Source organism: Pseudopodoces humilis, chromosome 6, assembly GCF_049639895.1.
Source record: "Pseudopodoces humilis isolate 2021_Gansu_Grassland_sample_001 chromosome 6, ASM4963989v1, whole genome shotgun sequence".
In the NCBI taxonomy this organism is placed as follows: domain Eukaryota; kingdom Metazoa; phylum Chordata; class Aves; order Passeriformes; family Paridae; genus Pseudopodoces; species Pseudopodoces humilis.
The window spans coordinates 56,581,898-56,609,471 of NC_142205.1; the positions used below are offsets into that span (position 1 = coordinate 56,581,898).

Here is a 27,574-nt window from a genome sequence, read left to right on the forward strand (position 1 = left end):
TAGTAAATAGTAAATGGTATACTTGGAAAATTCTAGAAATTCTTAGTAATTGTACACCTCCAATTTGCTATTGCATTTTTCAAATGACCCACTGTGCCTAGAGAAATAAATTATTAAAGACAAACCCCTGTATTCTTAAGTTAAATAATTCAACAGCAAGAATTTAGATTACCTTTGATTTTGGCATTATATTTACAAGCCTTGGAATACTACTCTATGATTATATCAGAGTTTCTCTTCAGTTGTTCCACTTGAAATTACATCTCCCATTTTCTCAAAATAACTACTATAAATTAAAAGCAGCTCCTCAGAGATGAAATTTACTGAAGCTTCAAATCACAGTAATTAAACATTTACACCACAACACACTATCCTGTGTTTCCAGATATTATTTTATAGAAATCAAAATGTGCTTTGTCGTGTCATTTTTCCAATATTTTTAAGGAAGATGTATATGAAAAGAAGTACAGTTGGGTGGGAAAGGCTTTTCACTCCACAAGAATTCTGGGATCCAAAAAATTTTCCTATTCCACATAAGGAAGAAATTGAACTCTTTTGAAATTTTCCATGGAGAAAGCCACAGAGAGACCACCCCAGGATGGCTAATAAAGTCGTTGTTAGGACATTTACTTGGGAAATGGGAGACTTAGGGTCAAACTCTTGCCTGACAGATGAGGGGCATTGACCTGAATATTCCTCTTCCTAATGAAACACCCTAATTACAAGACATTGGAGTATAGTGATACAAGGTTTGCTGTCTGGTTCTGTCTTTTTCATTTAGACCAGAAGTTTGAGCTTGGACCAGAAACATCATGTTAAGTAAAATTTTGTCAAAACTGATAATGTTTCTGAAAAAGCTCTGCTTGTAAGAAATTGGCATTTTCCAATGAAACACAGCTGTCCCTGATCAGTTCTTACTGTACATTGTAAGCCAGAGGTTTTATGGCCAAGATCTGTGGATTACTGCATTATTCACAAGTGGTAAAGCCATGCATAAATTAGGCCTCTAATTCCAATTAAGTGCTAATTCTGTGTATCCTATGAGTTATGTCCTGGACTATAGTACATCCTAAGACAGTTGCCAGTAATGCAAACAGGAACTAAGGTAACTTAAGACATATTATCTTAACAATGTTCTGGTAAAAGACTATGTGTATAACCAGCCAGACTCTGTCTTCTTAGATTTAATACTCCTGATTAAAACCTGGATAGAAACTACTAGAAATAGGTTTGTGAACAGAAATACATATTCTTTTAATGTCCTTAAACATAATGCAAGAAAGTAATAGCAATAGTGGCAGGGTTTTTCTTTAAAGGCTCTCCTTTCATCAACTTTGTTTTTCTCTGGGTCTTCGAAGTCCTTCCCATTTTAACCTAAAACCTAAGGACCACCTTTCACCCAATGCTGCATGAGACATATCCCCCTTTTCAGGGGATGGGGTTGAGGAAGTAGACTCCAGCATGGGACACTGCTCAGCTACTTTAATGCTGGGAGTCAACCAGAGGCCAGCTGGGTGTCAACACGGTGCAGTTTTCAGCACTACTTCCCACTTCTCACCTCTCCAGCCAATGTCCTTTGCTGGCAGCAGTCCACAAAATCTTCACTGCATGGCTTTTACCAGAGTCTTCACTGATATTTTGAACTAATCACTTATTTTAAAAAAGTTAAACAGAAGCTGCTCAAGCTATTTTACAGCAGATACTGCACTTGATTGATAGGGTTAAAATTAGGGAGAAGTGTGTCACAGCCTCAACTCTGAGCTATGTCTCTTAATATTTTAGTGAGAGAACTGTTGTGTCATTTTGAATGAAGCTTAAGCACACTGAAAATGAGGTTTAATACAAATACAGATGAATAAACTGGAAAAGGCAATGCTCAGTTTGTGTTTATACATTTCTGTTTACTCAGGGCAAACTCTTTTTTTGCAGATAGCCCTTTGTTTAAAATGACCTCTTTTTCCACTGTAATCTGAGTTTGATGACACAAAACTGCAGACATGACAACACACTAAATATTTGTATGCTCTTTTGCATTTTAAAGGTTTCCTCCAAACTACAGCTGATGAGTTTTGCTATTACTATGCAAGAAAAGATGGTGGTGTGTGCTTTCCAGATTTTCCAAGAAAACAAGTGCGAGGGCCGGCTTCTAACTCCCTGGACCACATGGAAGAATATGACAAAGAGGAAGAGATCAGCAGGTTCATAAAGATAAATGCTGTTTAATCTGAAAAAAAAAAGCCCTAGAAAAGCCTGTGGTTTTCCCAGTGAAACAGCTCAGTGTGTGCTTATGCTGAGCAGCTGTGTTTTCCAGATGTGACTTTCTTTTGCTGCTGCTAGTGTACGTCAAAAGAGAAAGTTACACAAGCTTCAGCACTTCAGTACCATTTCATATTTGCCTGGCTGAAAAGGTGTTAGAATCCTGCTCTGATCCACCCTGTGGATCTTGGTTATCATCCAGCCTGTGGATCATTCGTAGTTCTGTACCTAAATTTAATATTACTAAATAACTACGATAAGTTTATTAGTAAAATATTTATGCCATGATCTTCAATTTATTTCATTTGTGGGTTTTTTTTTTGTGAAAATAATTGGATTATTCCATAAGTAATTATTTTTAAATGGATTTTAGAAGCCAAATTTTATCCAAGTGATGAAATTTACTGTGTTTATTTTATAGTAGAAATTCTGTATTTCTAAATTATTCTCTTTTTTGCAAAAATTTTTCCCTCCCATTGCTCTACATTTTGGATCTAAGTTTATTTAATGTTCTGTTTTTTGTATGCAGACCAAATCTTCCTCAAGTTCAAGGTGATTTTCTGTATTATGTGCTTGCATACATTCAAGGGAATAATTTATACACATTAATATATTAAAAAATATTATAAACCTGTTTTTAATATCATTGCAGAGCAATAATTTTATCTTTTAGGGGCATTTTTGTGTCATGGTTACGAGAAAGAAGAAACGTCTCACTATTTCTTTAAATTTCTTTAGAAAACACAAGCACAACTGCTTCTGTATTCAGGAGGTTGTGAGCGGACTAAGGCAACCTGTTGGAGCAGTACATTGTGGGGATGGATCCCATCGCCTCTTTATTCTTGAGAAAGAAGGATACGTGAAGATTTTTACTCCGGAAGGAGACATACTCAAGGAGCCTTTTTTGGATATACACAAGCTTGTTCAAAGTGGAATAAAGGTTGGATTTTATATTTACCTCTACCTTTTTATATTTTAGCATGTATATGGGAGAAATGGGAAAAATATTTTTAGGAATTAATTAAATTTAAATAACAAAAAGGAGTAATGACAAGAGACACCTCAGTTCTTCCTGGCAAAGAAGTGAAAACTTGTAAACAGAAGGGAAAACAGCATCTTGTAACTCTTAACAAACTTTTTTGTTTCCCTTCATTTTTTTTCCTCACTTTAGGTTCAAATGAAACTATTTAGCACCAGCATTCCACAGCAATATCTTTGTATTTTCATCCTTTGGGCTCATTTCCATCCCACTGAATTCATGAGTTTTTCTGTGGTGCCAGTGGGAGCAAGTTTGACTTAGGGCCTCCCCTGCCCTCTGGGTACTCGGTGATGCCCAGGGAGCTGGATGCAGGAGGGGTCCTGGGAATGCTCAGGGATGCCCTGGAGAGGAACAGGGGTGCTCATTACCTCTTGGCTCGACCCCAAATGTAGCACAAGCTGCCCTGCGTGGGAGCCTGCTTTAAAACTGCGTGTATTGGAGGGGCACATAAAAGTGACCGACCCTCTAAATTCAGACATGAGGGTTGCTGGGACAAGCAGCTTCCATCCTGTTCACTGGGAACACTTTCATGGTCAGGCCAGTGAGTGGGGAATGGACACTGATGGGAATATGTTGGAAGGTGGAGGTGAGGAATTACATCTGGTTATGGGGTAAGTACCAATGGAAAACTTGTAAGTCTATTGAAAGACATTTTACTTCTGGTATGCTGTCAAGTGTTGTTCCATGTTGATTTCTTGTCACAATTCAGAGTGGTAATGCAAGTAGAATTCAGATATATAAAGAAGTTTTAAGCTGTAATCAGGTTATGCCTAGAGCAGTGAGGACCATGTATCAAAAAGTCTTCATGGATGAAAGTTATATTGACATACTCTTGACAGAGGGGTCTTAAATAATAACTGTGACAAAATAGATCAATTTGAAATGCATAGCACGTGGTAACGATAATTTTGTTTCAGCTAGAAGAGCAAGAGGCCAGTTAGACTTTTCTGAGAGAAAATCTCAGAGGTTTTTAGTGTGTGTTGAAAAAGAGAGTAGTGAAACTTATTGCACCTTTTTCAGGAAAAAAAAACATTTTATGTATTTCGCTGAATGCTTCCCTTTCTGCCCTTGCAGATAATCATTATATTCAAGATATCCAAACAGAAGGGACTTGTCAGGGGTATTTTTGAACAATCATCTAAGGCTGTTTCGTATTTCTTAAACAAAAGTTCTGATCACTTGTACTTTTGGAAAACTGACAGTGAAATTTCCACAGAACTGTTATTGGTCCCAAAGAAACCTTTCTCAAGGAAACTTTTACACCTTCAACCTTTCCCATGGCTAAATGGAAAACTGATTTTCCATGCTTCTGAACAGCCACTAACCTGCTTGATATGACTCTCAACAGGTACCCTCAGGATCAGATTCAACTTTTAGTTCTGTTTTAAATCCGTGACACGATCTTTTTAATCTATACTGTTCTAACCATTATGTAATGCTCTACACTGGATCTGTTTCAACTATAACATTTTGTGTAAATAATTTGATGTGTCAAAGCTAGAAAGTCTAATTCAATTCCCTGAGATAACAGTCCAGTGACTGAGGATAATTGTATTGCAGTGTTTAATGCAGGCTGGCAAGAACGGAGGCTTCATGTACTTTGCAGGTAAGGAAAAAGGAAATGTGCCTAGGAGGAAGACTCCAGCTCTTAAACAGAAAGAGTAAAGAATTTGTAGAATGAGTACATTACATAACATAATAAATAAATCAAAAACCCCAAAATCCATATAAGCAAAATGGTAGTTTTAAAACAAGGGTTCTTAAACACTTTTACGTTTATCCTCTGCAGTCTGATTCCTTGTTCATTGTTCATGGTCTCTTACCCACAAGGATGGGAGATCACTGTGGCAATGGCAGAATTGTCACTACTTGATGGATTATTTGATTTTACTTATCTGTTACACACTTCAGTACTAGAAATCAGTAATGGAGAATACTCTGTGGATAGATGATTTCCCAGCAGGCAGTGAAGAACAGTCAACAGTTAAAAAAAACCTCAACAAAATACTGCATCCACTTGCACAGTGCAAACATCATGGAATGTGTCCTCTGTGCTCACTCAGGAAACATGTATAGTGCCAGAATTTGGATGTACACGCTTTGAAGAAAACAAAAACCACTCTCCTGTTTTCCAGCCTCAGAGCAATAATAGAAAGAAAAGGGAAACATTTTTTTTCCCTAAAAAGAAGTGTAAAAGTTTTCTCTTTTATACTCAAGTGTCTGAAAACAGCAGCTTCTGCTATTTTCTCTCTGTACTGAAATACAAACAAATACTTAAGTCCAACAATAGTTGAAACATCAAAAATACTTTTTCAGACTTTTAGAGACATATGTTGTATGCAGTAAATAATTAGAATATTGATAATGACAATGCTAATGCTAATAATGCAGCTGTGGTTGAATCAAAGGTAATATAAATTGCTGCCTCTGAGAAGAATTTTAGACAGCTGTCCCTGTAACATATTTTTAATGCAAATAGATGGAATAATAAAGTGATGGTTGATTTTGTCTTCCTTTTTTAATGTCAAGAGGAAATTTAGCAGTGATAAAATCATTATATTGTCAAAAGTAGCAAATCTGTTCCAAAGAATCAACTTTCAACTATCTTGAGGCTGCCATAACCAAGAAACTGAAGTGATATATTTCCTTCATAAAAATAATCCTGGAGGTTAGTTTTGATCTCACTAACATCTTTCACTCGTTACAGCACTGGCAGTCAGATAAGGAGGAAAACAATATACAAAAACCAGAGGAAGAGAGGTGATTGCATTGTATAACAATAATTCATGTTTCCCTCCTAAAAAGATGCCTTTTTGTTTCTCTAATGGATCTTCTGGTCCCTGTATTGATGAAATTCATTGCTGTGAGCAAGTCTGTAGGGTTTCTTCACAGGCCCTGCTGCCCAAAGCACATCAATATGTTTGGACTTGCTTCTTGTCCATCACTCCTGGGAAGGTCTGTGGATATAAATAGAAAGTAAGAAGTGGTACAATTCTTTGCCTAAGTTTTATTGGTCCATTGGCTTTTAATGTTCATTGAAGTCACTGAGGTTCTCTGCTTGAAAATTGTTGCTGCAACACAATTACTGACAGTTGCATTATTTAATTTTAAGGAGTTCAAATTAAAAAGGAGCAGCGATAATTTTATCCACTGCTAGTATCTCAGAAGGAATTAGCACAAGTGTGGAGAAGTATTTCATAACAGAGATAGATTCCATGAATGGATGATGGTGACTTGTGCTTCTTGGTGGCCCTACTCAAGAGAACATTAGATGCAGGATTCCTGAAGGTTTAAAAAAAAAACAACAAAAAAAAAGCTTAAGAACCAATTTTTCTTTGCACATCTTCTAATTCCTAAAATTCTTTGACAGCACAGTTAGCAGGAATGCTTTTTTGATCTTGTATTTTTTGACTTAGTTGTTGGAAGCCATGAATGGATAAATCAATAATTAGCTAGTTCAACATCTGTGGCCTTCTTCAATGCATTTTATGTCACCCTGGCTACATAAGTATTGTAGTGTGTGTGCACGGATCAGGTACTTGGCCCACCCCCTCCTGTCACCTCCTCCCCTATGTCAGGAATGTGGTGACAAGAAAAAGCTGCATACCTTGGTCTTGCCTCAAAGCTGAGCAAGGACATGAGTGAGACATGGACCTGTAACTCAAATCTAGGCCATGCACCTGGCTCAACTATTTAGGAATATCTAGCCCACTGTAATGGAGAAAATACTCATTCCATCTCTTAATACATTAAAGTACCCGTTAATATTGTGAACTCTCCTGAGCAGTTCAGGAAGAAGAAAAGAATGAACCTTTTGCCAAAAAAAAAAACCAAAAAAACCACAAAAAAAACCCATAAAATACCCAAACTAAAAGTCTGCTTCCCTGTTTTGGTTATTTACTGCTCCATTATGTTGTGGTGAAGAGAGTTGTTAGTTGCAGAGCAACATTTTACCATTCTTCCTTCAAAATTATGTTGCAAAGACAAACTTTTAATGAAAATATTAGAACCCATTTTTTCTTTCAGTCTGATTTTCACTACTGGTATTTTCTTTCTGTTTTAAACTATTGCCAAGTAGAAAAGAGGTAGAAAGTTGAAATGAGAAGCTATTGAAATAATAATGGTAACACTTTAAGTGGCATTTAAGCAGACCTTAATAAATTATTTAGAAAATTTAGACCTGATGTGTCTGAATCTACTGTCAAAATTTAGTCAAAATAATTAAAGGCTCCAATAATATCATGCAAATCTGATTTCATCCCATAATGCACTCAGCAGGGGGAAAAAAAAAGTGTCAAAACATTCCAAGCACATGGATTTAATGACTTCTTGAGGTGCAACAATGCTGAATATGCTGTTATTACAAGATCAGTCCAGTCACCTTGCACTCAAGATTGTATCTAACTTACAGAAAATTGGTCAATGTTGTAGCAGTTCTCCAACTTTTCATACTCCTGCGACTGTATTTTATCTTATTAACTGTATTATTTCCTAAGATTTGGAAACTTTTAGGTTAGCAGCAGTCACCATAAAATGTAGCACAACCTATTACATCAATTTTCACTTACTTGCTTCTCTCCTGAGCCCAGAAACCTGTATTGGTCTAAAATATATTGGTCTAAAATATATTGTTCAGGAGGGAAGGCATCAAGGTATGGTTTGGCAACAACAAAAAAATTAGGAGCTTACCACTTCTCTTGGGAATTAAATGCTATAATCACCTTTCATGATACTTTCTGAAAAGCTAAGTAGCTCTAGGGCTGCAAATGTTAGTCCTTAAATCATTTTTGTGGTCCTTCCCTATAATCATTCAACTTCCCCAAATCCTTTTAAAACGAAGGACCTCAGAACTGTACAAAGTAGCCAAGTTTACATCTTACTGCTGCCAGTGGTAAAATCAAGTCCCTGTAGTTAGAAGGTAGTTTTCTACTTATAAATCCACTGACTGAACAAGCTCTTTAGGTAGGAATTGCAGCAGGGCTTCATGTTCAGTTGCTTGTCATCTCTGATCCTTAGGCTATTTCCAGTTTATTGCTTTCTTTTTTTTTTTCTGTTTTCTTTTTCATTGTGTCTAAGCTCTGGTGCAGCTCTGGTGTGTATCTGCTGGCTACAGGGTCATAAATTGTGCAGCCAGCAAGAACGGCTGCACTCTGCTGCACTTTGCCTCACACAGTGCTGAGAGAAGAAACCCCTGCAAAATGGGTGTCCTTAAATTTGCCATTATGCAATTACAACTTGCACTTGTGTAGAGATTCAGTTATTTATATATATATTTTTAGCTAGTAATAAAATATTTCTCGTGCATCTCATGGGGATGCCATGATAAAGGGTAAAGTCTCTGAGGAAGGAAAGGGCAGGACAGGGGAGTGAAGGGAAAAGGGACAGAAAATCTTAGTTAAATGGTATCAGAGATCACTGTTGAAAACATATGAGCTAAACTCAACCTCTGTCACCTTCTGTGATCTAGGATTGCTTTTCCTTGTCAGAAACACTTAAACAGAAACTCCCCTAAATATTAAGCCATAGTCACCTTTTTAGTTCATCTTGCTTTCAAATTAACATTAGTAAGACTACTTTATGTGTGTTTTTTAATTCCCAAAGTTTTTTAAATGCTGTATTCCATTTAATTCTTTACAAATATTTTAGCAGTCAATTATCTTTGCAGGGGGAAAAAAACCTCCACAGAAATATCTGACAATTATTTTAAGTGTATGCTCAGCTTTTAGATGAGTTAAAGTTAGATATTTCTCTTACTGTGTTTTGGTAGTTTTTATATCAGAGCACAAGTGCTTTCAGCCCTGCAGAATCTTAATTAATGAGTGATCCAGTGATTCAGGTAGGAATTTTCTGTGATGCCATGAAGACTGCTGTGGAACACAGCAATTCATATGTTTAGTATAAGAATATGGCAGTAGACTGTCAGGTGTTAAATATGTTAACTGTGCTGCTCTGAGCCAATTATTCCAGAGTTTCTCAGGATCAAATGAGCCTCTGGTCACCACAGGCATCCTTTTGATGCATGATTACTGCATCATCTACTGTGATCATCTAGTGAAACATCTAATGTGCCTTCATGTTTGTGTCACGATACTGGAACAGACTGCCCAGGGAAGTGGTGGAATCACCACTCCCGAAGTGTTCAAAAGGCAGGTGGATGTGGCACTTGGGGATGTGGTTTAGTGGTAAAAAATGGTGGTGCTGGTTAATGGTTGCATTTAATGAACATAAAGGTCTTGGCCAAAGTTAATGATTCCATGACTCTGTAACATTTAATCACATGAATATGTATTACTCAGGTCATTCAACATATAATCAAATATTTTTTGTTTTTTAAATTTCCACTGCCTCCAGCACTGCAAAAGCCTGCTCCAAGAAGCTTGTAAGAGGTTGTGCTGTCTTTGCAATGAGGAGTGGCTACAGAAAACTACAGTAAGCCAGGGATAAAATCTATTTAAAACTTAGGGTGGGAATCAGATTGTTTGTGTTATTTGCTGAATTGCTCAGTTCTGTCACTGATACAACTTCTCACATATTCCTCTTGACTGGATGTGTACATTTGTTCTAGCATTTGTTGATGCACAGAGCAGATCTGTGTTAACATATACACTGTCCACTGATACCTACAGGATTTATGTTACTAACAGAATACCTACCATTCACATAATTCATGCTAATCCTTCCATACAAGTCCAGCAATTTCAATTTATTTTCCTCTGATGAGGCTGAAATCAATGAACCTTTCTTGAACATTTTGCCCTGACATCACAACAAGCTGTGCTCTCCTCCACTAAGCAGTAGCTTGTATCTTCCACAAAGGTTATTTGCTCTCTGCTCCCTTGAAAGCTGAATTTACAGTGGCTACTAAGTTCATGACCAATTAGTCCCAAAAGGGATTATTTTGATGTGTGGAGAGAAAGGGAAGCAGGGGAAAGTTGTATTTCTCTCCAGGCTGCACTGGAAGGATAATTAAGAGATCCTATCTGAAGTTCTTCGTTGTTCAACCCAATGGGCCTGCAATTCTTCAGTTATTCAGAAACAAACTATGAAAACTCTGGAAAGTATATCCTCATTGTTCTACCAGACCAAGTTCTTATCTCTATATGAAGAATAGGAATAGTCCCCTAGAATAACAATGTTTGGGCGCAGAACATAATTATGATATATATTCTATGATGAATAAACCAAAATTTCATTTTAATTCCATTCTACAATTAATTGCACCAGTGCTGAGTGCAAACTGAACATTCCATTTGCTGTCCTGCTCCTGTACTTCTATGAGTAATGAAGTGGTAAATCCATGTAAGATATGTGCATAGGCCCAGGTAGGGGGGAAAAGTGAATAAAATCATTGACATATAACAGTAATACATTTTGGGGTGTTCTTGGGTGTCCTGAACTCCTCTTTCAGTGTATGAAAAGGGGGACTCTAGCATGTGAGAAACTGAAACACTACATTGCCTGTGTTGCAAAAATGACAGACCTCAGGTTTCTCCTGGAGACTGCAGAGGGAAGTGATGAAGACTATTTTTCAGCACAGGACTTGCAGGTGAAGTGATGTCAGGTCACAGGACATGGGGGTTTCTCACTCATCCAAAAGGTCAGAAGACCAGCAGTCAGACCTGTGGCACAACAGACATAATTTTTGAGGCCACACCTCACCTGTGACCTGCCCACTAGGCACCACAATTAATTGCTTTGAAATGTCTTGACATAATTGAAGAAGAAAACTCAGAAAGAAATAATGGTTAAGGTGTGCAAATGGCCAAATGTGAAAAAATCAGGACATTTTAAAGATAAACCATGTAGACTGTCATTGGTAGCCTTTAACAGTAACAAAACAGACACAATGCACATAGCACAACAGTCTGCATGAGAATTCAGCCCTCTTCATGAAAAGGAAGACTTTTTCTTAATCAGTGGTAAGTTCTTTGTAGCTTTTTTTTTTAGAGAGGGTGATATTACTGTTGTGAGGACTTAATGTACTTTAACTGTGTTCAGAAGCTGTAAGATACTGCGTTTTAACGAAAGATTGTATAATGACAGTGAAATGTGCCTGGATTTCTCATTAACCATTTGCAGATTTTGGTTCTAATCCTAATAGGGGCACAACAGGCCTTTGAAAGAGATTGTATCTTAGCGCCATATAGCTTTGTTGAAAATAAAGTTTCTTACTATCTAAAAAGCATGTGCCAAAAGCTCTAGAGGCCTCTATTTCTGTGTGAGAGACTGCACTAGATAGCCATAGTCAAGCTAGCAATTGTGGAGCAGTGCCGTGCCTCTCAGGTTGTAAACTGACCAGATGAAGAATTGCCAGTTTATTCTGAGGAAATTTGAATCAACAAAACATAATAGTTTCTGTTGATTTTGGGTAGCGTGTCTCAGATTTGAAGAGCTGAGAGGGGAAAGAAGATAATACTTTATCATTTTACATGCACATGTGTAGATTTTAATGTTCTGTGTTTCCTTGAGAGGAATCCCATGGTGCCAATTAACCTAACTTATTCCAAAACAATTCTCTGTTTGGAAAGAATAATTTTCATTGTGGGTGTTCCATGAAATTGTATGCCTCATACCCTGTTATTACTGAGATGTGTGCAGTGCAATTGAGAATGCCAGTTTCTTTTCCATGCTCTGTATAGATTATAGCTCTATCCCACACACAGTGCTAGATAATCCCTACTTTAATTTTGTTATGTGTACAAATCCTTTCTGAACATTTAGCGGTTTAAAAAATGTAAAAATCCATCATCTTCTGAAACTACATTTGTTAAAACCAAAAGCTGAATTTAGAAGTGATCAAAACCAATGAATAACATGGCAATTATCTAATTAAAAGGAAATTATTGCGTTTGCTGAAATATAACAGGCAGATCATGATAGCCAACACAAAATGGCAAAGAAGGAATAAAGTTACGCAGAAAATTCCATGGTTTTTAGCCAACATAGTTTCAACCACATGTTTTTCTTTAATGGGAGGAGGTTTAACAATCCACTTAGGCTCCAGGATTCATCATCCCTTTAAGCTCTTGGACACCCCAAAAACTGTAATGAGGTCCTAAGACTCCTTCGGGGAATCCATGACGTACTGGAGCTCTCAAAACCAGTCCTGTGTCCTTGGGACTTCTTCTCTGTGCTTTCCTGTCCATCAGAGCTATGATTTCCTTTTGTTACATCCCTTGTACTGTGCCACACAGAAAAAGGGTCCTGTGTTTGTCTTGAAAGAGGTGAAAAATTGAGTAACACATTTACTTTCATAGTTAATACAGCCTAACTGCTATTTATATATATATTTCTCCCAGATGCCACAGAACAATTTTCCTTTATATCCTCTTACACACACTTTCTCACAAGCTCTTAAGTCTTATTCCTTAGACAGGATCAGCGAGTTGGGTTGAGGGAGGAACACTTCCTCCAAGGAGCACTGGTATATTATCATGTTTTCCACCCATTTTATCCCCTTTGCAGTAAAAGTTGGACAAATGATCTGCCCCTAATTAATGGTTTATATATAATTTTAGCTTTAAAAAGCAGTCAGAACTAATTTTTCCCATTACCAAAAACATAAAAAGCTCCAAAAGATGAAACCACTTAGTAGCTGACACTTATTTTTCTTCATTGTCAGTGTCTGCCTACATTCTCATATTGCTGGAATTTTTAAAGAAATTATTCCATAAATCTCAATAAAGTAATATTCTCTCTTAGATTTAATTTGGAAAATGGAATATACAATCTGTGGGAGAGAAGTTTGAAAAATACTTTCAACCATTTGTTTTCAATTTACAGCAGATACTTTTTAAAACCTTGAGCTATCTTCACTGGCTTTGGACTGCAATCCCTACAGCTGAATTGCAACAACTTTAATTTATGTAATAATCATTATTTTTATGCTAACTGAATGCCTTCAAAAGAAATAAAAGAGGGAGTAAATCACCCAAAAAAACTTTTATGTTTTTGGCATTCTTAAAAATTTGGTGAATCTCCGTCAGCTGGATTCTCAATCACTATAGCAGCCCAGGGACAACACACAAGTAGTAGTAGATGCATGGGTTTGAGTGATGCTGTAGTGTAAATAAGAAGAGTTTTTTTTAATATCAAACCATATAAGAAAAGTGCTTACTTGAGCTCTTCCTTAAAGAAAATAGATACCTCTCCATAGCAAACTGGATGCTTAATTGTTAGTAATGAATGTAAAATGAAACTGTACACCTCATAGAGGCCTGGTTGAAGACGTGACCAAGCACTATTGACTCTCTTTATCAAGCAGCAGACCATGTTTAGGGCTGTTAAAACCTTGAGCACTTTAAAGATCTCATCAAATCAATAGAATCTCAGATCAGAAGAGAGGCGATGTGAAATGGTGACAGCTTCCATTGCTGCTGTTTTCCGTCCCTGTAATGGCCTTACAAGATATGACAGGACAATATTATCAGGACAGGATTGCTCCAGTGACTTTTTGAGGGAAAGAGCAAGAAGTCGGTGCTCTCATGTAACAAGCAGGTGTGTGCTTGTGCAAATAAGCCAGAAGATCAAATAAACCTTAACAAGCCACCTACAAGATTACTCCAGTTTGCCCCCACAGTGACTTACAGATCACAGCCCTGCCAAAACCAGGGTAGTTCCAAACATCATGTCCACAGTCTGAAGTGGCAGACAAACCCAAAAGTGGGGAATATTAGGGAACTGCCTCACAGAAACCAGCCCCTGTGGGATTCTACCCCTCCACTAGTTCTCCCTTTCCGGGGAGAATCAAAACTGTTTCACAGACAGGATCCATGTTTCTCCAAAGGCCTGTGGGGCTGGGAAAGCTGCAGGTAAAATTGGATCAAATCCTTTATTTACAAATGTTTGGTAAAGAAATGTGAAATGTATTACTTAATTTAAAAGTAATGTCATCCTTGAAGTAGAAGCATTGAGAACTGTGGTTTTTCTGTAGTTTAGTAAGTCAGCATTTTGTAACTTGCAACATTTTACACTTCTTGTACAGATTCATTCTCCTTGCAAATTATATGGTCCATTAAATTTTTTTTTCTTTTAAAAGAGTATATTAAACTTATATGGTACAAATAAAAAACCAAAAGGAATATAGTTCTATACAATCCACATAATTGCCTATTTTGTATAAAATGCATATACATCTCATCAATGTATATAAATTTTATTTTATTTTATTTTGCCATCTGAATAAATATTTCAATTTCCAGGACTAAGTGTTCTTTCTGCAGAAAAAAAGGTAGCAAATGTCTAAGTGAAGTGAACTTAATTTGCTCCTTACTAACCTAGTAACTTCTGAAATTGCTTTATATGAATGGTCAAAAAAAACCAAACAAAATGCATGGAAGAAAACTACTCTCAATCTGAGCAGAACTAAAGTTACTTTTAATAAGGCCTGGAATTCCTTTATTCAATAAAACAAAAATGAACCTTCAACAGCCCATGAATAGTTTAGGTGAATTGAAACATAATGAACTATAATCCTTGGTACTGAATTTTATTTATTTGATTTCCTTAAGAGTTGTAGTTCATCAAAGTAGAAATTACAGATAATTTCATGAAAGTGAAGGGAATGTCTTATGCATGTGTTAGAAGTTCTAAATATGCAGCAAAGTGGAGGTTTTGGGGAAAAAACCAAAACCAGCTTCAAAACTGAAGCACTAGGTTTTAAGACAGAATCTTCAATGTGCTGATTTGGTCAGCAAATGTGTATGGCCACTGAGCAGTAAGCAGTGATAAAGCAGAAAGTGTAAAGGGGATTGCTGTGTTAAAGTATCACTCTGTCTGCAGTATTCAGAGAAGCTCCCAAGGCTGGACTGCACAAAACTTGCACTTCTTCCATTATGTTTCAGTGTTTTCAGTGTGAATTCTGCCCATTTACGAAAAGGTAGAATAGTGTTTTCTTAATGCTGTCCTCAAGCGCACAATTCTTCATTTGATCAAAAACTAGTGGAATTAGGATTTGTGTTCAACTTATTAAAGGTCTGGGTCCATGATACTTTGTTTCAGTTCTAGCTGTTTGAAACTTTATCGTCTTAATTTTGAGACTGAACATACACTGTGTTGTTCTAATTGCACTGGCTTTTTTGCAAAGAACTTTGTACTGTATTCAGCCAAGTTACAGGGTTTCCAAGATCATGGTCTTGGCTCAGGATAAATGGAGCCAATGAGCTAAACAAATTCCTGCTTTCTTGGTTCTTATAGTACAAGAAAAATGGAAAGAGCAGGATACTTTTACTGCTTTGTACAAGTGAAACAATCCTGGAAACTGCAAAAATGTAAGTTAGCTGTGTTTATGTCAGAAAGACACACTATTTCAGACATTATTTTTAGCTTTCTTTCAAAATGTGAACCACAAATTATAACGTTAATGAAGCAAATATTTATTTCTTGGAAAATTTAAGAAAAGCTAGATTTAAGATTATCAGTTTGGGATTTAAAATAATAAAGAAATTGAGTCTAGTACAGACCAAATATTGTGTTCTCTTAACATGTAATAGTAACAGCTCTGTGTTGAACAAGGATACACGTGTCTATATTTGTTTCAACTTCTGTTATTGAGAATGCTTTTCTAATGAGATAGATTTTAAAACTAGGGCTGAAATAAATGAGTAATGGAAAGAAAAAAGAGAAGGGACTTCTAATCAGGAAAACAGTGTACATTCTTTCAAAGACATGTTTATAAGTTCAGAGAAGCAGTGGATCAAGTTCAAAGACAAGCCATATTTCAATCTGCTTTTCAGAACTACCATAAAGTTTGTTTTCAGCTGAATCTTAGCCCAACAACAACTGATTACTTGAGACACATTACTGGGCATCATCATGGACTTTCTATTGTAATGTACCACAATTTCTGTGGAATTCTGAAAGGGCAAATCTAGTCTTGATGCAGATCTTGAGCAAAATATATGAGTTGATTCAGGAAGTTAATGTGGTCAAGCCACTAAATAAAAGCAACTATAATATAATTAAGCTCAACATCCTCCCGTGGGAACCTACCATAAGGTAATAATATCACAGTACTTTTCAAAAAAGGAAGATTTTTATATTGAGGAAGTTAGAAATAGCCTGAAGGAGAAAGTTAGGAAATTAAAATCCATAGAAGCAACATGGAGGTTCTTTAAAAGTACTTTATTAGACTCGGCAAAAATATGTATATAACTGGAACAATCAGGAATCAAGAAGGTGAGAAATATTACAAGCTACAAGGGAATGTTCGGGCCCCCAAAAAATAATAATCCCATAATAAAATGGAAATCAAACTCAAGCGCCACTAAGAGCAGAGTGTAAATTCAGAACACCAGAGTTAAGGGTTATATCCTGCCATTGTTTCACTGACAGAGTAAGTAGGAGTTTCCCATAAATATTCATGGTAGAACAACATTCTGAGGTTTGAGAGGAAATTTAAAGGATAAATAGGGGAAAATACAGAGAATTTTTAAAGACTTCATGATAGAGGAACTTCCTCAAGCTAGGTGATGATCTTTGGCAGAGGCTGGTTAGGTGGACCAATGAAGTATAAAAGCAAAAGATATAACTTGATTTCTTTCCGAAAGAGAAACTGAGAAAAGCAAATCCTATAGTTGGTGTTTAACATCTGCTGCTTCCCCACCTGTAGGATGATAAGGGGGAAGATAAAAAGAGGGAGAAGAGAAATCATGGAAAGCACCAACATGAATTACCCTGAAAATAAGTGCTCTAAAGCAAGTGAAATTTTGATTAGTTAAGGTAATGAAGCTGTGTTATTTCTTCATACAAAATTTCATCTTTTGAGTCTGGCTTTAAAAGGGCTCTGAAGGTCATCCTGTAAATAACAGAAAAGGGAGAACAAAAAATCCTAGATGAAAAATTAGGACGATTGTGAAATTAGGGCAAAAAAAGCATGTTGTTTATATGTTAATTTCTTGCCACAAACAGAACGCTGTCAAAGAATCTGTAAGATAATGAAGAAAAAGTAGTTTATTTTTCTAGAAGTTTTTATTTGGTGTTTCTTAAGAAAGTGGTATGAGAAATTGCTGCTCATGCAATAAAAACACCCTGTTGTGGTTCTGACTGCACTCAGGCAAGAACTGCACTATACCGATGACTCTGGACATCTCTAGTACACTTCTAAATTAGGAGTGAAAAACAAATAGAAGAAATAAATAATCCATATCTTTAAAATAATTTTAAAATGTGTAATCTTGTATTGCTTCCAGAAAATCAGCTGTTACTTTGAAAAGTTCATAACTAAGTGTCAGAATGTGCTGGTGATAGAAGATTGAGTGTTTTGGAAGGAAGTCTAAAGAATTTTTTTTTAATATAAGTAATGAAATGCCGCAGTAATTCAATATAACAAAGAATCTTTCAACACACAAAATGCTCTCTCACCTTATTCTGTTCTATCCTGGAAAAAATATAAGAAGTGTCAGTGACCAAAATCTATCCAACTATAAAAAGCAAGTATTGAGCAGTATCTAAAAGAGATATTTGGGTAATGAACACTGTCCATATTTAACTCAGCAGCATCCTCAGCAGTACAGCAAGACACAATTGAATGAAATAGTATTGAAAAGGGGTTTTGTTTGATGGCATCTAAAAATATATTTAATTTGAAAAAAACAAGATCTAGAAGAAATAGGTGAAGTAATACATTTCAGAAAAGGCAATATTGCCTTTTCATTCTGTTTCTTCTTAAATTAAAAAGTTAACAAATTGAATTGTCACACTTGAAAGGAATGACATTTGAGAAACATAATCACTTGTCTGTTACATGCTGCTGCTTTGATAGTTTTGATTCAGCACCAATTAATGAAGTATTCGCCTGTAGCTTTTCTGCTACTGTAATTTATCATCCAATCGTTTACTAAAAATACAGCAGACGTGTAGCTTTCCTGATAGGGAATTGGGCCATCTGTCAATAAAACTGGGTGCAGGTAGCTCCTATGTCTGCTGGTGTGGTAGCCTATAGAAAAACCACCTTTAATCTTTGCTTCAGATTCCTTGTCCAGAAATAACGTAGTGTTAGTGTTTGTTTTCTGTGTGAGACAAAGCCAAGCATCTCAAAATTAGCTTTTATGTGAAACTTGAGGTATGCTGCAAAGCTTGGTGACTTAATAACTAATTTGGCTACCAGACTCACATGTACAGGCTGGTTTGTATCAGGGATGGATGCAATAGAAAGCATTTCCAACAGTAACTAGGAATTGTCAAGATCTGCTTCTGTGGAAGCTTATAAAATTACAAAACATTGGTCACAATATACAATAATACAATCAATTCAGCTTCAAAGGCACATATAAAGTCAATGGTCCTTGCTCACAGAGACCTGCTATGCTACTGCATGAAATTAAATATTGTTTGGTAAAAGGGACTCATTGCTTTATATAGATCAAGGACATTATCCAGGATATGCAAATTACAGATGGTAGTCCCTCTCATTAATCAAGTGCAGAATTCCTTTCCTGATTCTTAGGAAGACATTATCAGGTCAAGACTAGAAATTCTAGTAAAAACAGAAAAAGAAAAGGAAAAAAAGTCTATAACAACATAACAAGTAGCTTGATAGGTTAAATCTTTAGATTAGATGCCTGAACTGGCTGTTTATTCACCAATTAGGGTTTTCTAGCAATACCTGCCACAAAAATGTTTTGCCAAAAACCCTAAGAGCATAAGAGTCACAGACTCTCACAGAGAACAATTACACTGGGGATGTCATTCTCTAATTTCATTGCCACACTTAACTACCTCACTTGCAGAACAGCGTCCCAAAGCCTTCTGTTCCCTGGGCTGAACAAGCCCCACTCTGGCAGCCTCTCCAGAGAGGAGAGCAAATGTTCCAATCCCCAGCCCCCTTCACTGGACTCACTGTGGTGTAGTGACACCACTCTGGTGCTGAGGGTCTGTAGAACTCAGAGCTACAGGTGCAGTGTTCTCTCTGCAGCCTCCTGAGTGCACAGAGAAGGGAGGATGATGGGTTTCTCTGCTGCCTGTGCTCTTGTTAAACAGCCCAGCCTGTGGCTGGTTTTCTCCGCTGCCAGGGCACTCTGCTGGCTCATGTTCAATTTGCTGTCTGCTGAGACCCTGCACTCCCTTTCAGCAGAGCTGTCCCCAGCCAATCAGTTCCCTGCCTGCATTGTTGAAAATGTAATGGGATTTGGGAAAGAAAAAGTCTGCAGGAATCTCTATCTGAAGTTCTGAGCCATTCCTTCTGGCTGGGCTATCCAGTCAGAGGTAGTTCTTCCCCAGCACAATGAAGGTCAAGGTCTCTGTTTAAAAACTAGAATCTAGAGATAGTCCCCCTGAGATATCTTTCTTATCCTCCAGTCCCTCTTCCCACCATAAAACCCATCAAGCTGCTTTTAACACTGTACAGTTTAGAACTTCATATTGGGCTGGCTCCCCTCTGTCTTAAGAATTGCTCAAATTCCTCAAACAGCAGTATTCAAATGAAATTTATCAAGCGTATGGATGTGCATCAGAATTCAGAAATAATAGATGCTGTGATGCTGTTGACTTAATGGCTGTGGACTGCAGATGTGCATTGAAGGGTATGAAAGAAGCATCACCACTCACCCTATTTCCACTGAAGACTGTCCTTTAAGGGGTTGATTTTCAGAACTCTTAATCACTGCTGTAACCAGATACTTAGACTTGAATATTTATTATATATGTAAGGCATTAAATACTTATTGTGATTTATAGCTTGGGTTAGGATGTTATTTTTAAATAAGCCATGTAAAGTACCTTCAATCCTGTCCATTCACACACGCATGAGGCAGACTCCAAAATCATGAGATTGGCTTAGAAGCCACATGCTTACAAAGCCCATTTGAATACAGGGGGAGTGGAAATTCACTGCCTCCTTACTTTTTAGTTTGATTTGTGTTCTCAGACTTCTTCCTGCAATCAAAAAGTCTGACAGTTTCAAATTAAAAAGCTGAAAACCTACTTGCAGTGCTTTATTCTACTAATTTCAGCTTTCGATACACCTCCTATACTTCACAAGACTTGTAATTTAATTGCAAGCATTGGCTACACAACATACTAAGATGTGTGCACATGGCTGTGTAGCTGAAAATTCCACAACATAATGAAATATTAGTCGTAATTAACAAGAGACTGGATTGCTGAGGTTCTGTGGCATGCCTGCAAATGTTTGAGCCCGCATTCCTTCCATACAGTCAGCTCTGACGAGGCTCATAAGTCCCTCATGCAGTGAGACTGTGGGAAGAGCCCATATGGGCAGAGAGCAGGGGAACCTGCTGGTGTTCTGGAGAATGTCTGCTTTGTTTCAATCTTCAGAGCAGAAAGGGCAATTTTCATATTACACTTATTACATTTTGTGTGTCCCTGGGAGATTTTCCTCTATCAGTTCCAAGAACAATTGCAAAGGAAATATTTCTGAGTTTATGAATTTGTAGAGGAAGTGAATTTAGCACTTTTAAATATGTTTAAGCAGTTACATTTTTATTCCTCAGATATAGCAAACTATGATTTTTTCAGAAGTTACTGTTCTTTTTCTCCTAAGGGAATATGGTTTCTGTAGCTTTAGTGAGGCTCTACTAATTTTTACATACCTCATATTTCTAAAGAAGAAATTATGTTTATGTTAGCTATTTTTCTTTCAGGAATTGTTCTGTTCAGTGCTTAAATATAGATTGCAAATGTGTGAATTTCCTATTCCTTTTTGGTGGGGAGGGAGGGTAATAGAAAATGTTGGCATTTATCAAGGAATAATAGATCAGTGTATTACAATATTCTGACAACACCAGTAATTTTTTCTACTTTGAATTTGAATAACTGTCACATTTAGCTAATGACCATTCAAATGCAAAAGTGTAAATAATGACATCATTTAAAACAGATGCCCAAGTCTTACAACAACAACAACAAAATCAGGAATAATGAATAATATTTACTTAAATTTCAAGTTTATATTAAGTAATGCAACAGACTGTTTGAAAAAGCTGTCACGGGTCTTTGGATTAAATTGGTCGATATAATTTGTGTACTGCATACCTTTAAAAGATGACTTGAAAGATATAATCCCAGTCAATAATTCCATTGCAAATTGACTCAACTGGTAGATATTTATCTAAAGATAAGGCTTACAGGATGAGCCAGTCATGCTGAAGCAACAAAAAATGAGTCCATGACTCCTCTAAAGCATTTTTTAAGTTTGATTCCAAGAAGTCTTTGCAGACCAACTGTGATAAATATGCATTTGTCACATGGAAGGGAAAATAGTTTTCTACATAAAACAATTATGATGATGATGCTTATTTCTTTTAGAAGAGAGCAACAAGAAAGAACATGGTTCCTTTCTTCATTTGAGCTCTGAGACTCTGGGACTGAAACTTTGGTTCTTACAGACAATCACATTTTTGACAAATTGCTACTGCTGTACTCCTATCATTCCTGGACTGTTTGGGGTTTGGTTTTGTTGTTTCAAACAAGTTACAAGGATGGCTTAACTTCAGAGAAATTTTCTTAATGAAATCCATTCCACCCAGAAGGTGTTCTCTCTAACAAATGGGAAACATCACTAAATTTAACCCAAAGTCTGAGCATATGGAAAGCTACATAGATGATGTCAGACATTACAAATATTATTTGTACTTGCTAGTTTACTTCAAGGGAAATTATGAGAATGACATCATAATGATGACTGACTAATTTTTATTAGTGTTTTCTCTCTGAAACTCTAGACTTAGAGTTATAAAGAAAAACATCTTTTAAAATGCCGTATCTGTTATTCTTTTCTAACACTTTGTGATTTTCTTATTTATAAAAGATATTAATATTTTAAAATTCCATAGATACTATCAGCTCTTATTCTACTTCTTTGGCAGGTCAAATATTTTTTGTCAAAAAGAAAAAAAATATTTAATGCTCATAAAAGATAGGAAATGATCACATCTTCTTTTAAATTAATTGCTTATTGGGTTGGCCTAAAAAACCTATAAACTCTGCTGGAAGAGTTGCAGCTAATTTCTTTATAACAGTTTCTTACTCTGGGAGTGAATTACGCTGATGAAGGGGTGATGACCAGCTTAGGAATAGCGATATGTTCCTGCAGTCAGCAAAGACAAATCACAGGGTGCCACAACCTTGGCAATATCCAAAATCCACAGTTCCCGCAGAGCTGTATTTTACAGGAAGAAACCCAGTAATGCAGGGTTGCATAAGTACTTTTTGCAAAGGTTTGTTGGGTAATTTTACTGAGGACCTCTTATATAGGATCAGCTCCAGCTCTGCAGGGCTGCTCAGGCACTCTGTTATCTTCAGATCCTGAGACAGCAGCAGCCAAGGACACCAATAAAACAGAGTCTCCCAAGGCAAGGCAAGAAACATTCTTCAAGCCCAGATAAAGGGCATCCCTATAGGAATACTGTGAGAGTCATCAAGGGATGAGATATGATGATTCAAGTCAGTAGGGACTCTACAACTGAAACCTGGTGGGTGGCACAGCAAGCCAGAGAATTGTGGAGAATTCCCCTCCCTTTTTTCAGGAGGTCAGTACCACCAGACTGCATTCCTGGGCTCTTTACTGAGGATAAGATTGGACCACAACACCACAAATCTCCATGACTATTAGTATCTTTCTCCAAATGCTCTTACCCCGTTCAGCACCATGTTTTTGGCTGACCTCAAATGCAGTCATCTTATCAATGTGTTTATGGTTGAGCATGTTCATAGATGTTGTATATATTAGGACCTTTATCTGTGAAGAGTTGTTTTCATGAGAAATTAATATTTATGGTGCCACAGTGCTTACACACTTAAGGGTACTTTAAATGTTGTGCCCCAGTGGAGCCATCATATTCATGAATTAATTTAATATGCAAAATTCAAGGATGAATTTGTCATCAATAATCCCTGCCAGATCTGCATATTTGGCTCTGACTTCTGGCATAAAGTGATGTATTGTCAGTCCCAACTCCCACATAGATATACTTACATTAGGTGAGCAAAGGGAAGGCTCACAATGTGAATCCCATGTCTGAGTCAAAGTAAGGCTTTTGAGAAATTGCCCCCTCTAAGTCTTTGTCACCCTCTTGCCTTAGCAATGCTGAGTGTGTGTCTTAACTGCTCTTACTTCATTCCAGTGCAAAGAAAATAAAGTTCAGCAAATAACTAAGGTTTGGTACCATCATAGAGCGTTACGAAATTTTACTTCCAGAAAATCCAGCAACATCTTCCGTAAATGATGTATATGTGAGTTCAGAGATATCCCAAAACAAGAGGTCTAGGTTGTATCAATGGCATCATTCAGCTTAGCACAAAAGGAAAGTTAGTTCTGAGACTGATTTGCAGAGCAATTCTGAAGAGAGCTACACCACCATGTAATGGGCCTATGCTCCAAGGAATGCTTCCCTAACCAGCCCCATTTGCAAATGATTTTCAGGATAAAAATGAGCAAATGATCTGTAATAGATAATAAACACCTAATCATTACATCACACATACCATATCAGTTAATATAGATACATTTATTAAACCTCTTTTATATATTACTTACGTTAAAGCATTCTGTTTTATCAAGGATTCAAAGTGATTAGAGTTTCATTTGTTATTTTAGTATACTATACCTTTAAATTGTTGACATATAAGTTGTATAAATAGAAACACCATAAATCTCTTAAAAAATGTACCATAAATTTTTTATGTATGACCTTTAAGTAACAGCAGTCTGTTGCATAACTCTGCAGGGGAAGTCACATGGTGGAAACCTCATATTTCCTTAAATTTATGGTTGTTTCTTGGTGGTCTAAAAGACTTCTTTCTTTTTTTTTTTTTTCCCTAAAGTTTTAATCTTAGTAAATTGTTTAATGTTTGGTCTAATGCAGGTCAATGTAAGTTCTTATTTAGATTTATAATAGGAAATATATAATGTCAGATACCAATGAAGCCTGGCTAATAAAGTCAAGGATACCAGTGTTATGTTTCATTATAATGATGTGAAGATAATGCCTTTAGCTGCATAACCACCACATTAGTTACAGACCACAAAATAATCTTTATGAAATCTCAGGGTAAGATTAATTAAGAGAAAATTCTCCATTTTTTCCAGTACCTTTTTTCTCCTCAATCAGAAGCATTTTTGATTGATAAATCCTCTCATCAACGTTGTATCAAATCTCATTTGCTGACACCAAAAATCAAGTAAACGCTGAAGTGGAGAGAATTGGCTGCCTCTTGTTATCCTGTTTTGCACTAGAAAAAAAGTCAGTGGAGTTTGGGCATATGCCTAAGTACTTGCTGAATGAGGGTCTTATGAAACAAAATTTTATATTAAGGTAATGATCATTGCCATTACTTAGAGGAAATTTTAGTCTTTCCAACTCCAAAAGAGTTTGGTTTACACCCAGAGCAGTGTTATCAGCATCAATAGAAAAGGTCTGCCTCAAGTTAAAACATGCAAGTGAATATAAGTTGCGTGAACAAGAAGAAATTATTAGTGGTTTTCCACCTCCACTGAAATCCTCAGAATCCAAAACAGGAATTTACAACACTTGGCAGAATAAAAATTAAACCCCACTCAGAAATGTCAATATTTAAAATACATAGTACAACCATAATTTAATGAGTTCTTTAAAAATATACAGGGCACGTACATGAAATGCAGTTTTCAAAACCCTTTTTCCCCAACAGTGGAATTGAATTTTGCAGGCATAACAACATTAGTTTACTCTTTACTATAAAATAAATCCTTCTAGATAGTTCAAAGACCATTTATTTAAGCCTTAAGATATGCAAATCAAACATGTGTACACTGTTTATATCCACTCATGTTCCACTTTTGAGGCTACAAAAACAATTACATTTGATGAGAATTTAACCTATGAGGCCAAGGAAAACTGTGTTCACCTAAATGCTGGATGCAAGTGTATGTAGTGAAAATGTGCATGACACATAAGCATAAACAGCTTGGAAAAATCCAAGCCCTGCACAGTCATAAATCCTCTCCTGAGAGGCAGATGTGCAAGGCAGATGTGCACGTTCCACAGGAGGTGCAAGTGAAAGCAATGCTTTGTGTGTCCAGCCTAGCAAAGGATGAGGGCAGTTTTAGATTGGATATGAGGAAGAGATTCTTAACTGTGAGGGTGAGGAGACACAGGTTGTCTGTGAGGGTGATGGGCATAGGTTGCCCATCACTCAAAGACGCCCAAAGGTGTGCCTTCAGTGTCTCGATAACATTTGGTTCAACAGACTTTGGTAATCCTGTCTGAAGGTCTCAGGTGCTATGCAAGTTCAATGACTACTAAAAAAGAATGGAAAATAAAAGAATGAAAATTATTTTTTTCTCTTTTTTGCATTCAGTCTTCTGGATAAGCACTAAAACAATTAATACATGTTAAATAAATATCTCCAGGAGTGTTTAACAGTGAGAAATTGGATATGTCAAAAATCTGCTGAAAACCAAATTAGACCAAGATAAAACAACAGCCATTTTACTATTGTCAGATGAGCATTGCTCAACTAAGGAACAGGTAATTTGTAAAATCAATGTCTTTAAGCCTGGAAGAGGGTTAATCCGGAGTTGTTTTTTTTTTTCTCTTTTATTTTCTCAATAATTTTCTTCAAAAAGAGCATTTAGAGCCTGAACTTAGAAGGAGGGTGATAGTACTCAAGGCTAGTCTGGAGCAGAAGGCAAATGTGCACCCAAAAGAGAGTCTGGAACTTTTTCCTATCCATGCAAGGCATTCATTATTCTCACAAATAACAGAAAAATCAGCACTTCTGGGGCTTTCACAAGTAGATGAGGGTGTCAAGGGAGAGGCAAAAATCCATCCCGCAGGCAGCGAGTCTTAGGAACCTCAGAATGCTGGCAATGGCTTCGTTAGAAACCAGAGAGCCTTCCTATGCCAAGAACAGACACTAAAATCTCAGACAGTTAATGCAAGAACAGGATAGAGAGCAGTGAGAATATTCTGAGATTTTGAAAACATACTCTCACCAAGTGTGTGGACTGAAAGGTTCTCAGAAAGGGCCAAATGAAATATTTCATTTCACTGTTGACATTCTTTTAACTAAAACTATTTTCTAAACTGAAAACAACTCACTGAAATAATCAAAATTCCCACTTTTACACATATTAACATAGTATGTTTCAAGAATTTCAGAATTATTTCACTTTTTGCCCCCCAAATAGAACATGTGTGACAAGCAAACCTCCCTTTCCATCAGGGAAAGCAGGGACTTGGACAAATCAACATTTTCCAACGCTGTCTTTATTCAGAGAGCTTCCAGCCATTTGCACTGAAGACATTTTTCATAGTAATTAATGGTTGTCTTAGGACAAATGAGTTCTGAAGTTCTATGTCTGCATCGGCTATTGACGCACACAAACATACTCCTCCAATTATTCCATATGCATGCAGTGCCTCACCCTATTTCATTTTTATAACTGTGCATGCTTAACACATTCCTTCTTTGCAATGTCCAAAACTATCTTTGCATTCTCAACAAGAAACATATTTCTCATTCACACATCTTGGGCCAAACCCAGATGGTATTAGTTTCCTACAAGGGTATTTCCTGTATGTCTGAATTGTCAACACGGCTGTGGATTGCCATCATTCTCCTCTTATATACAGATTCTAGTCATGGAGAGCAAACCGTATATCCTCCACCACCCTGGTTTTTCCACTTGGCACATTTCATAAAAATATTCACATCTCTCTTCAAAATATTAATATTTTTCTCACTGTTTTAGTTGAGAGGTAAAGACAAGACCTATATGAGGGATCCACAAAAAATGCTTGATTATTTTAGCTTCCTCTGGTGTCCGCAAAATGTCTGTGGAAAAAAATCTGGATATCTCTGGATTTATTTACTCATTTTCAGGTATTTGGCAAAATACATATATTTTTTAAGACTTACTGAAAGAACTAAAATAATTTGGTTGCTTAAGGCAGTATTTAAAGCCAAGCTTAACTGCAGCAGTGTAAGTAAGTTGCTCACTGGCCTTTCTGCCCTTGGGCTGCTCATCTCCTGGGGCACTGGGAAGTTGATGGGATTGGCAAAGAACCAGGGAGAAAAGTCCTTGGGCAGTATCAGAGAATTCAAATGCATTTTTCTTCCCAGCTCCCATCCAGTACCTTTTCAGAAAAGTGAGGGTTCATTGCTTAAAATGTGTTTCTGACCCAGGTACAAACATGATGCACATGCATGCTTTTTGTTAAAAAAATGCAATCATAGCCTTTTTTGGATTATTTCTGGCTGCCTTTGTACCAGGACTCCAAAATATGCAGTCATTATATTTCAAGGAGTTTCATTTTAGATAACAAATACAGTTCCAAT

The 27,574-nt window shown here is 36.7% G+C and overlaps 1 protein-coding gene across 1 annotated transcript in view; it reads left to right on the forward strand.

Moving 5' to 3' along the window:
- HHIP (hedgehog interacting protein) overlaps positions 1 to 27,574 on the forward strand; it is a 69,135-nt gene that overhangs the window by 12,470 nt on the left and 29,091 nt on the right. Inside the window, exons 3-4 of the mRNA XM_005525607.3 lie at positions 2,042 to 2,198; positions 2,995 to 3,196. Coding sequence (XP_005525664.2) covers positions 2,042 to 2,198; positions 2,995 to 3,196 — 359 coding nt within the window. The remainder of the gene's footprint in view (positions 1 to 2,041; positions 2,199 to 2,994; positions 3,197 to 27,574) is intronic.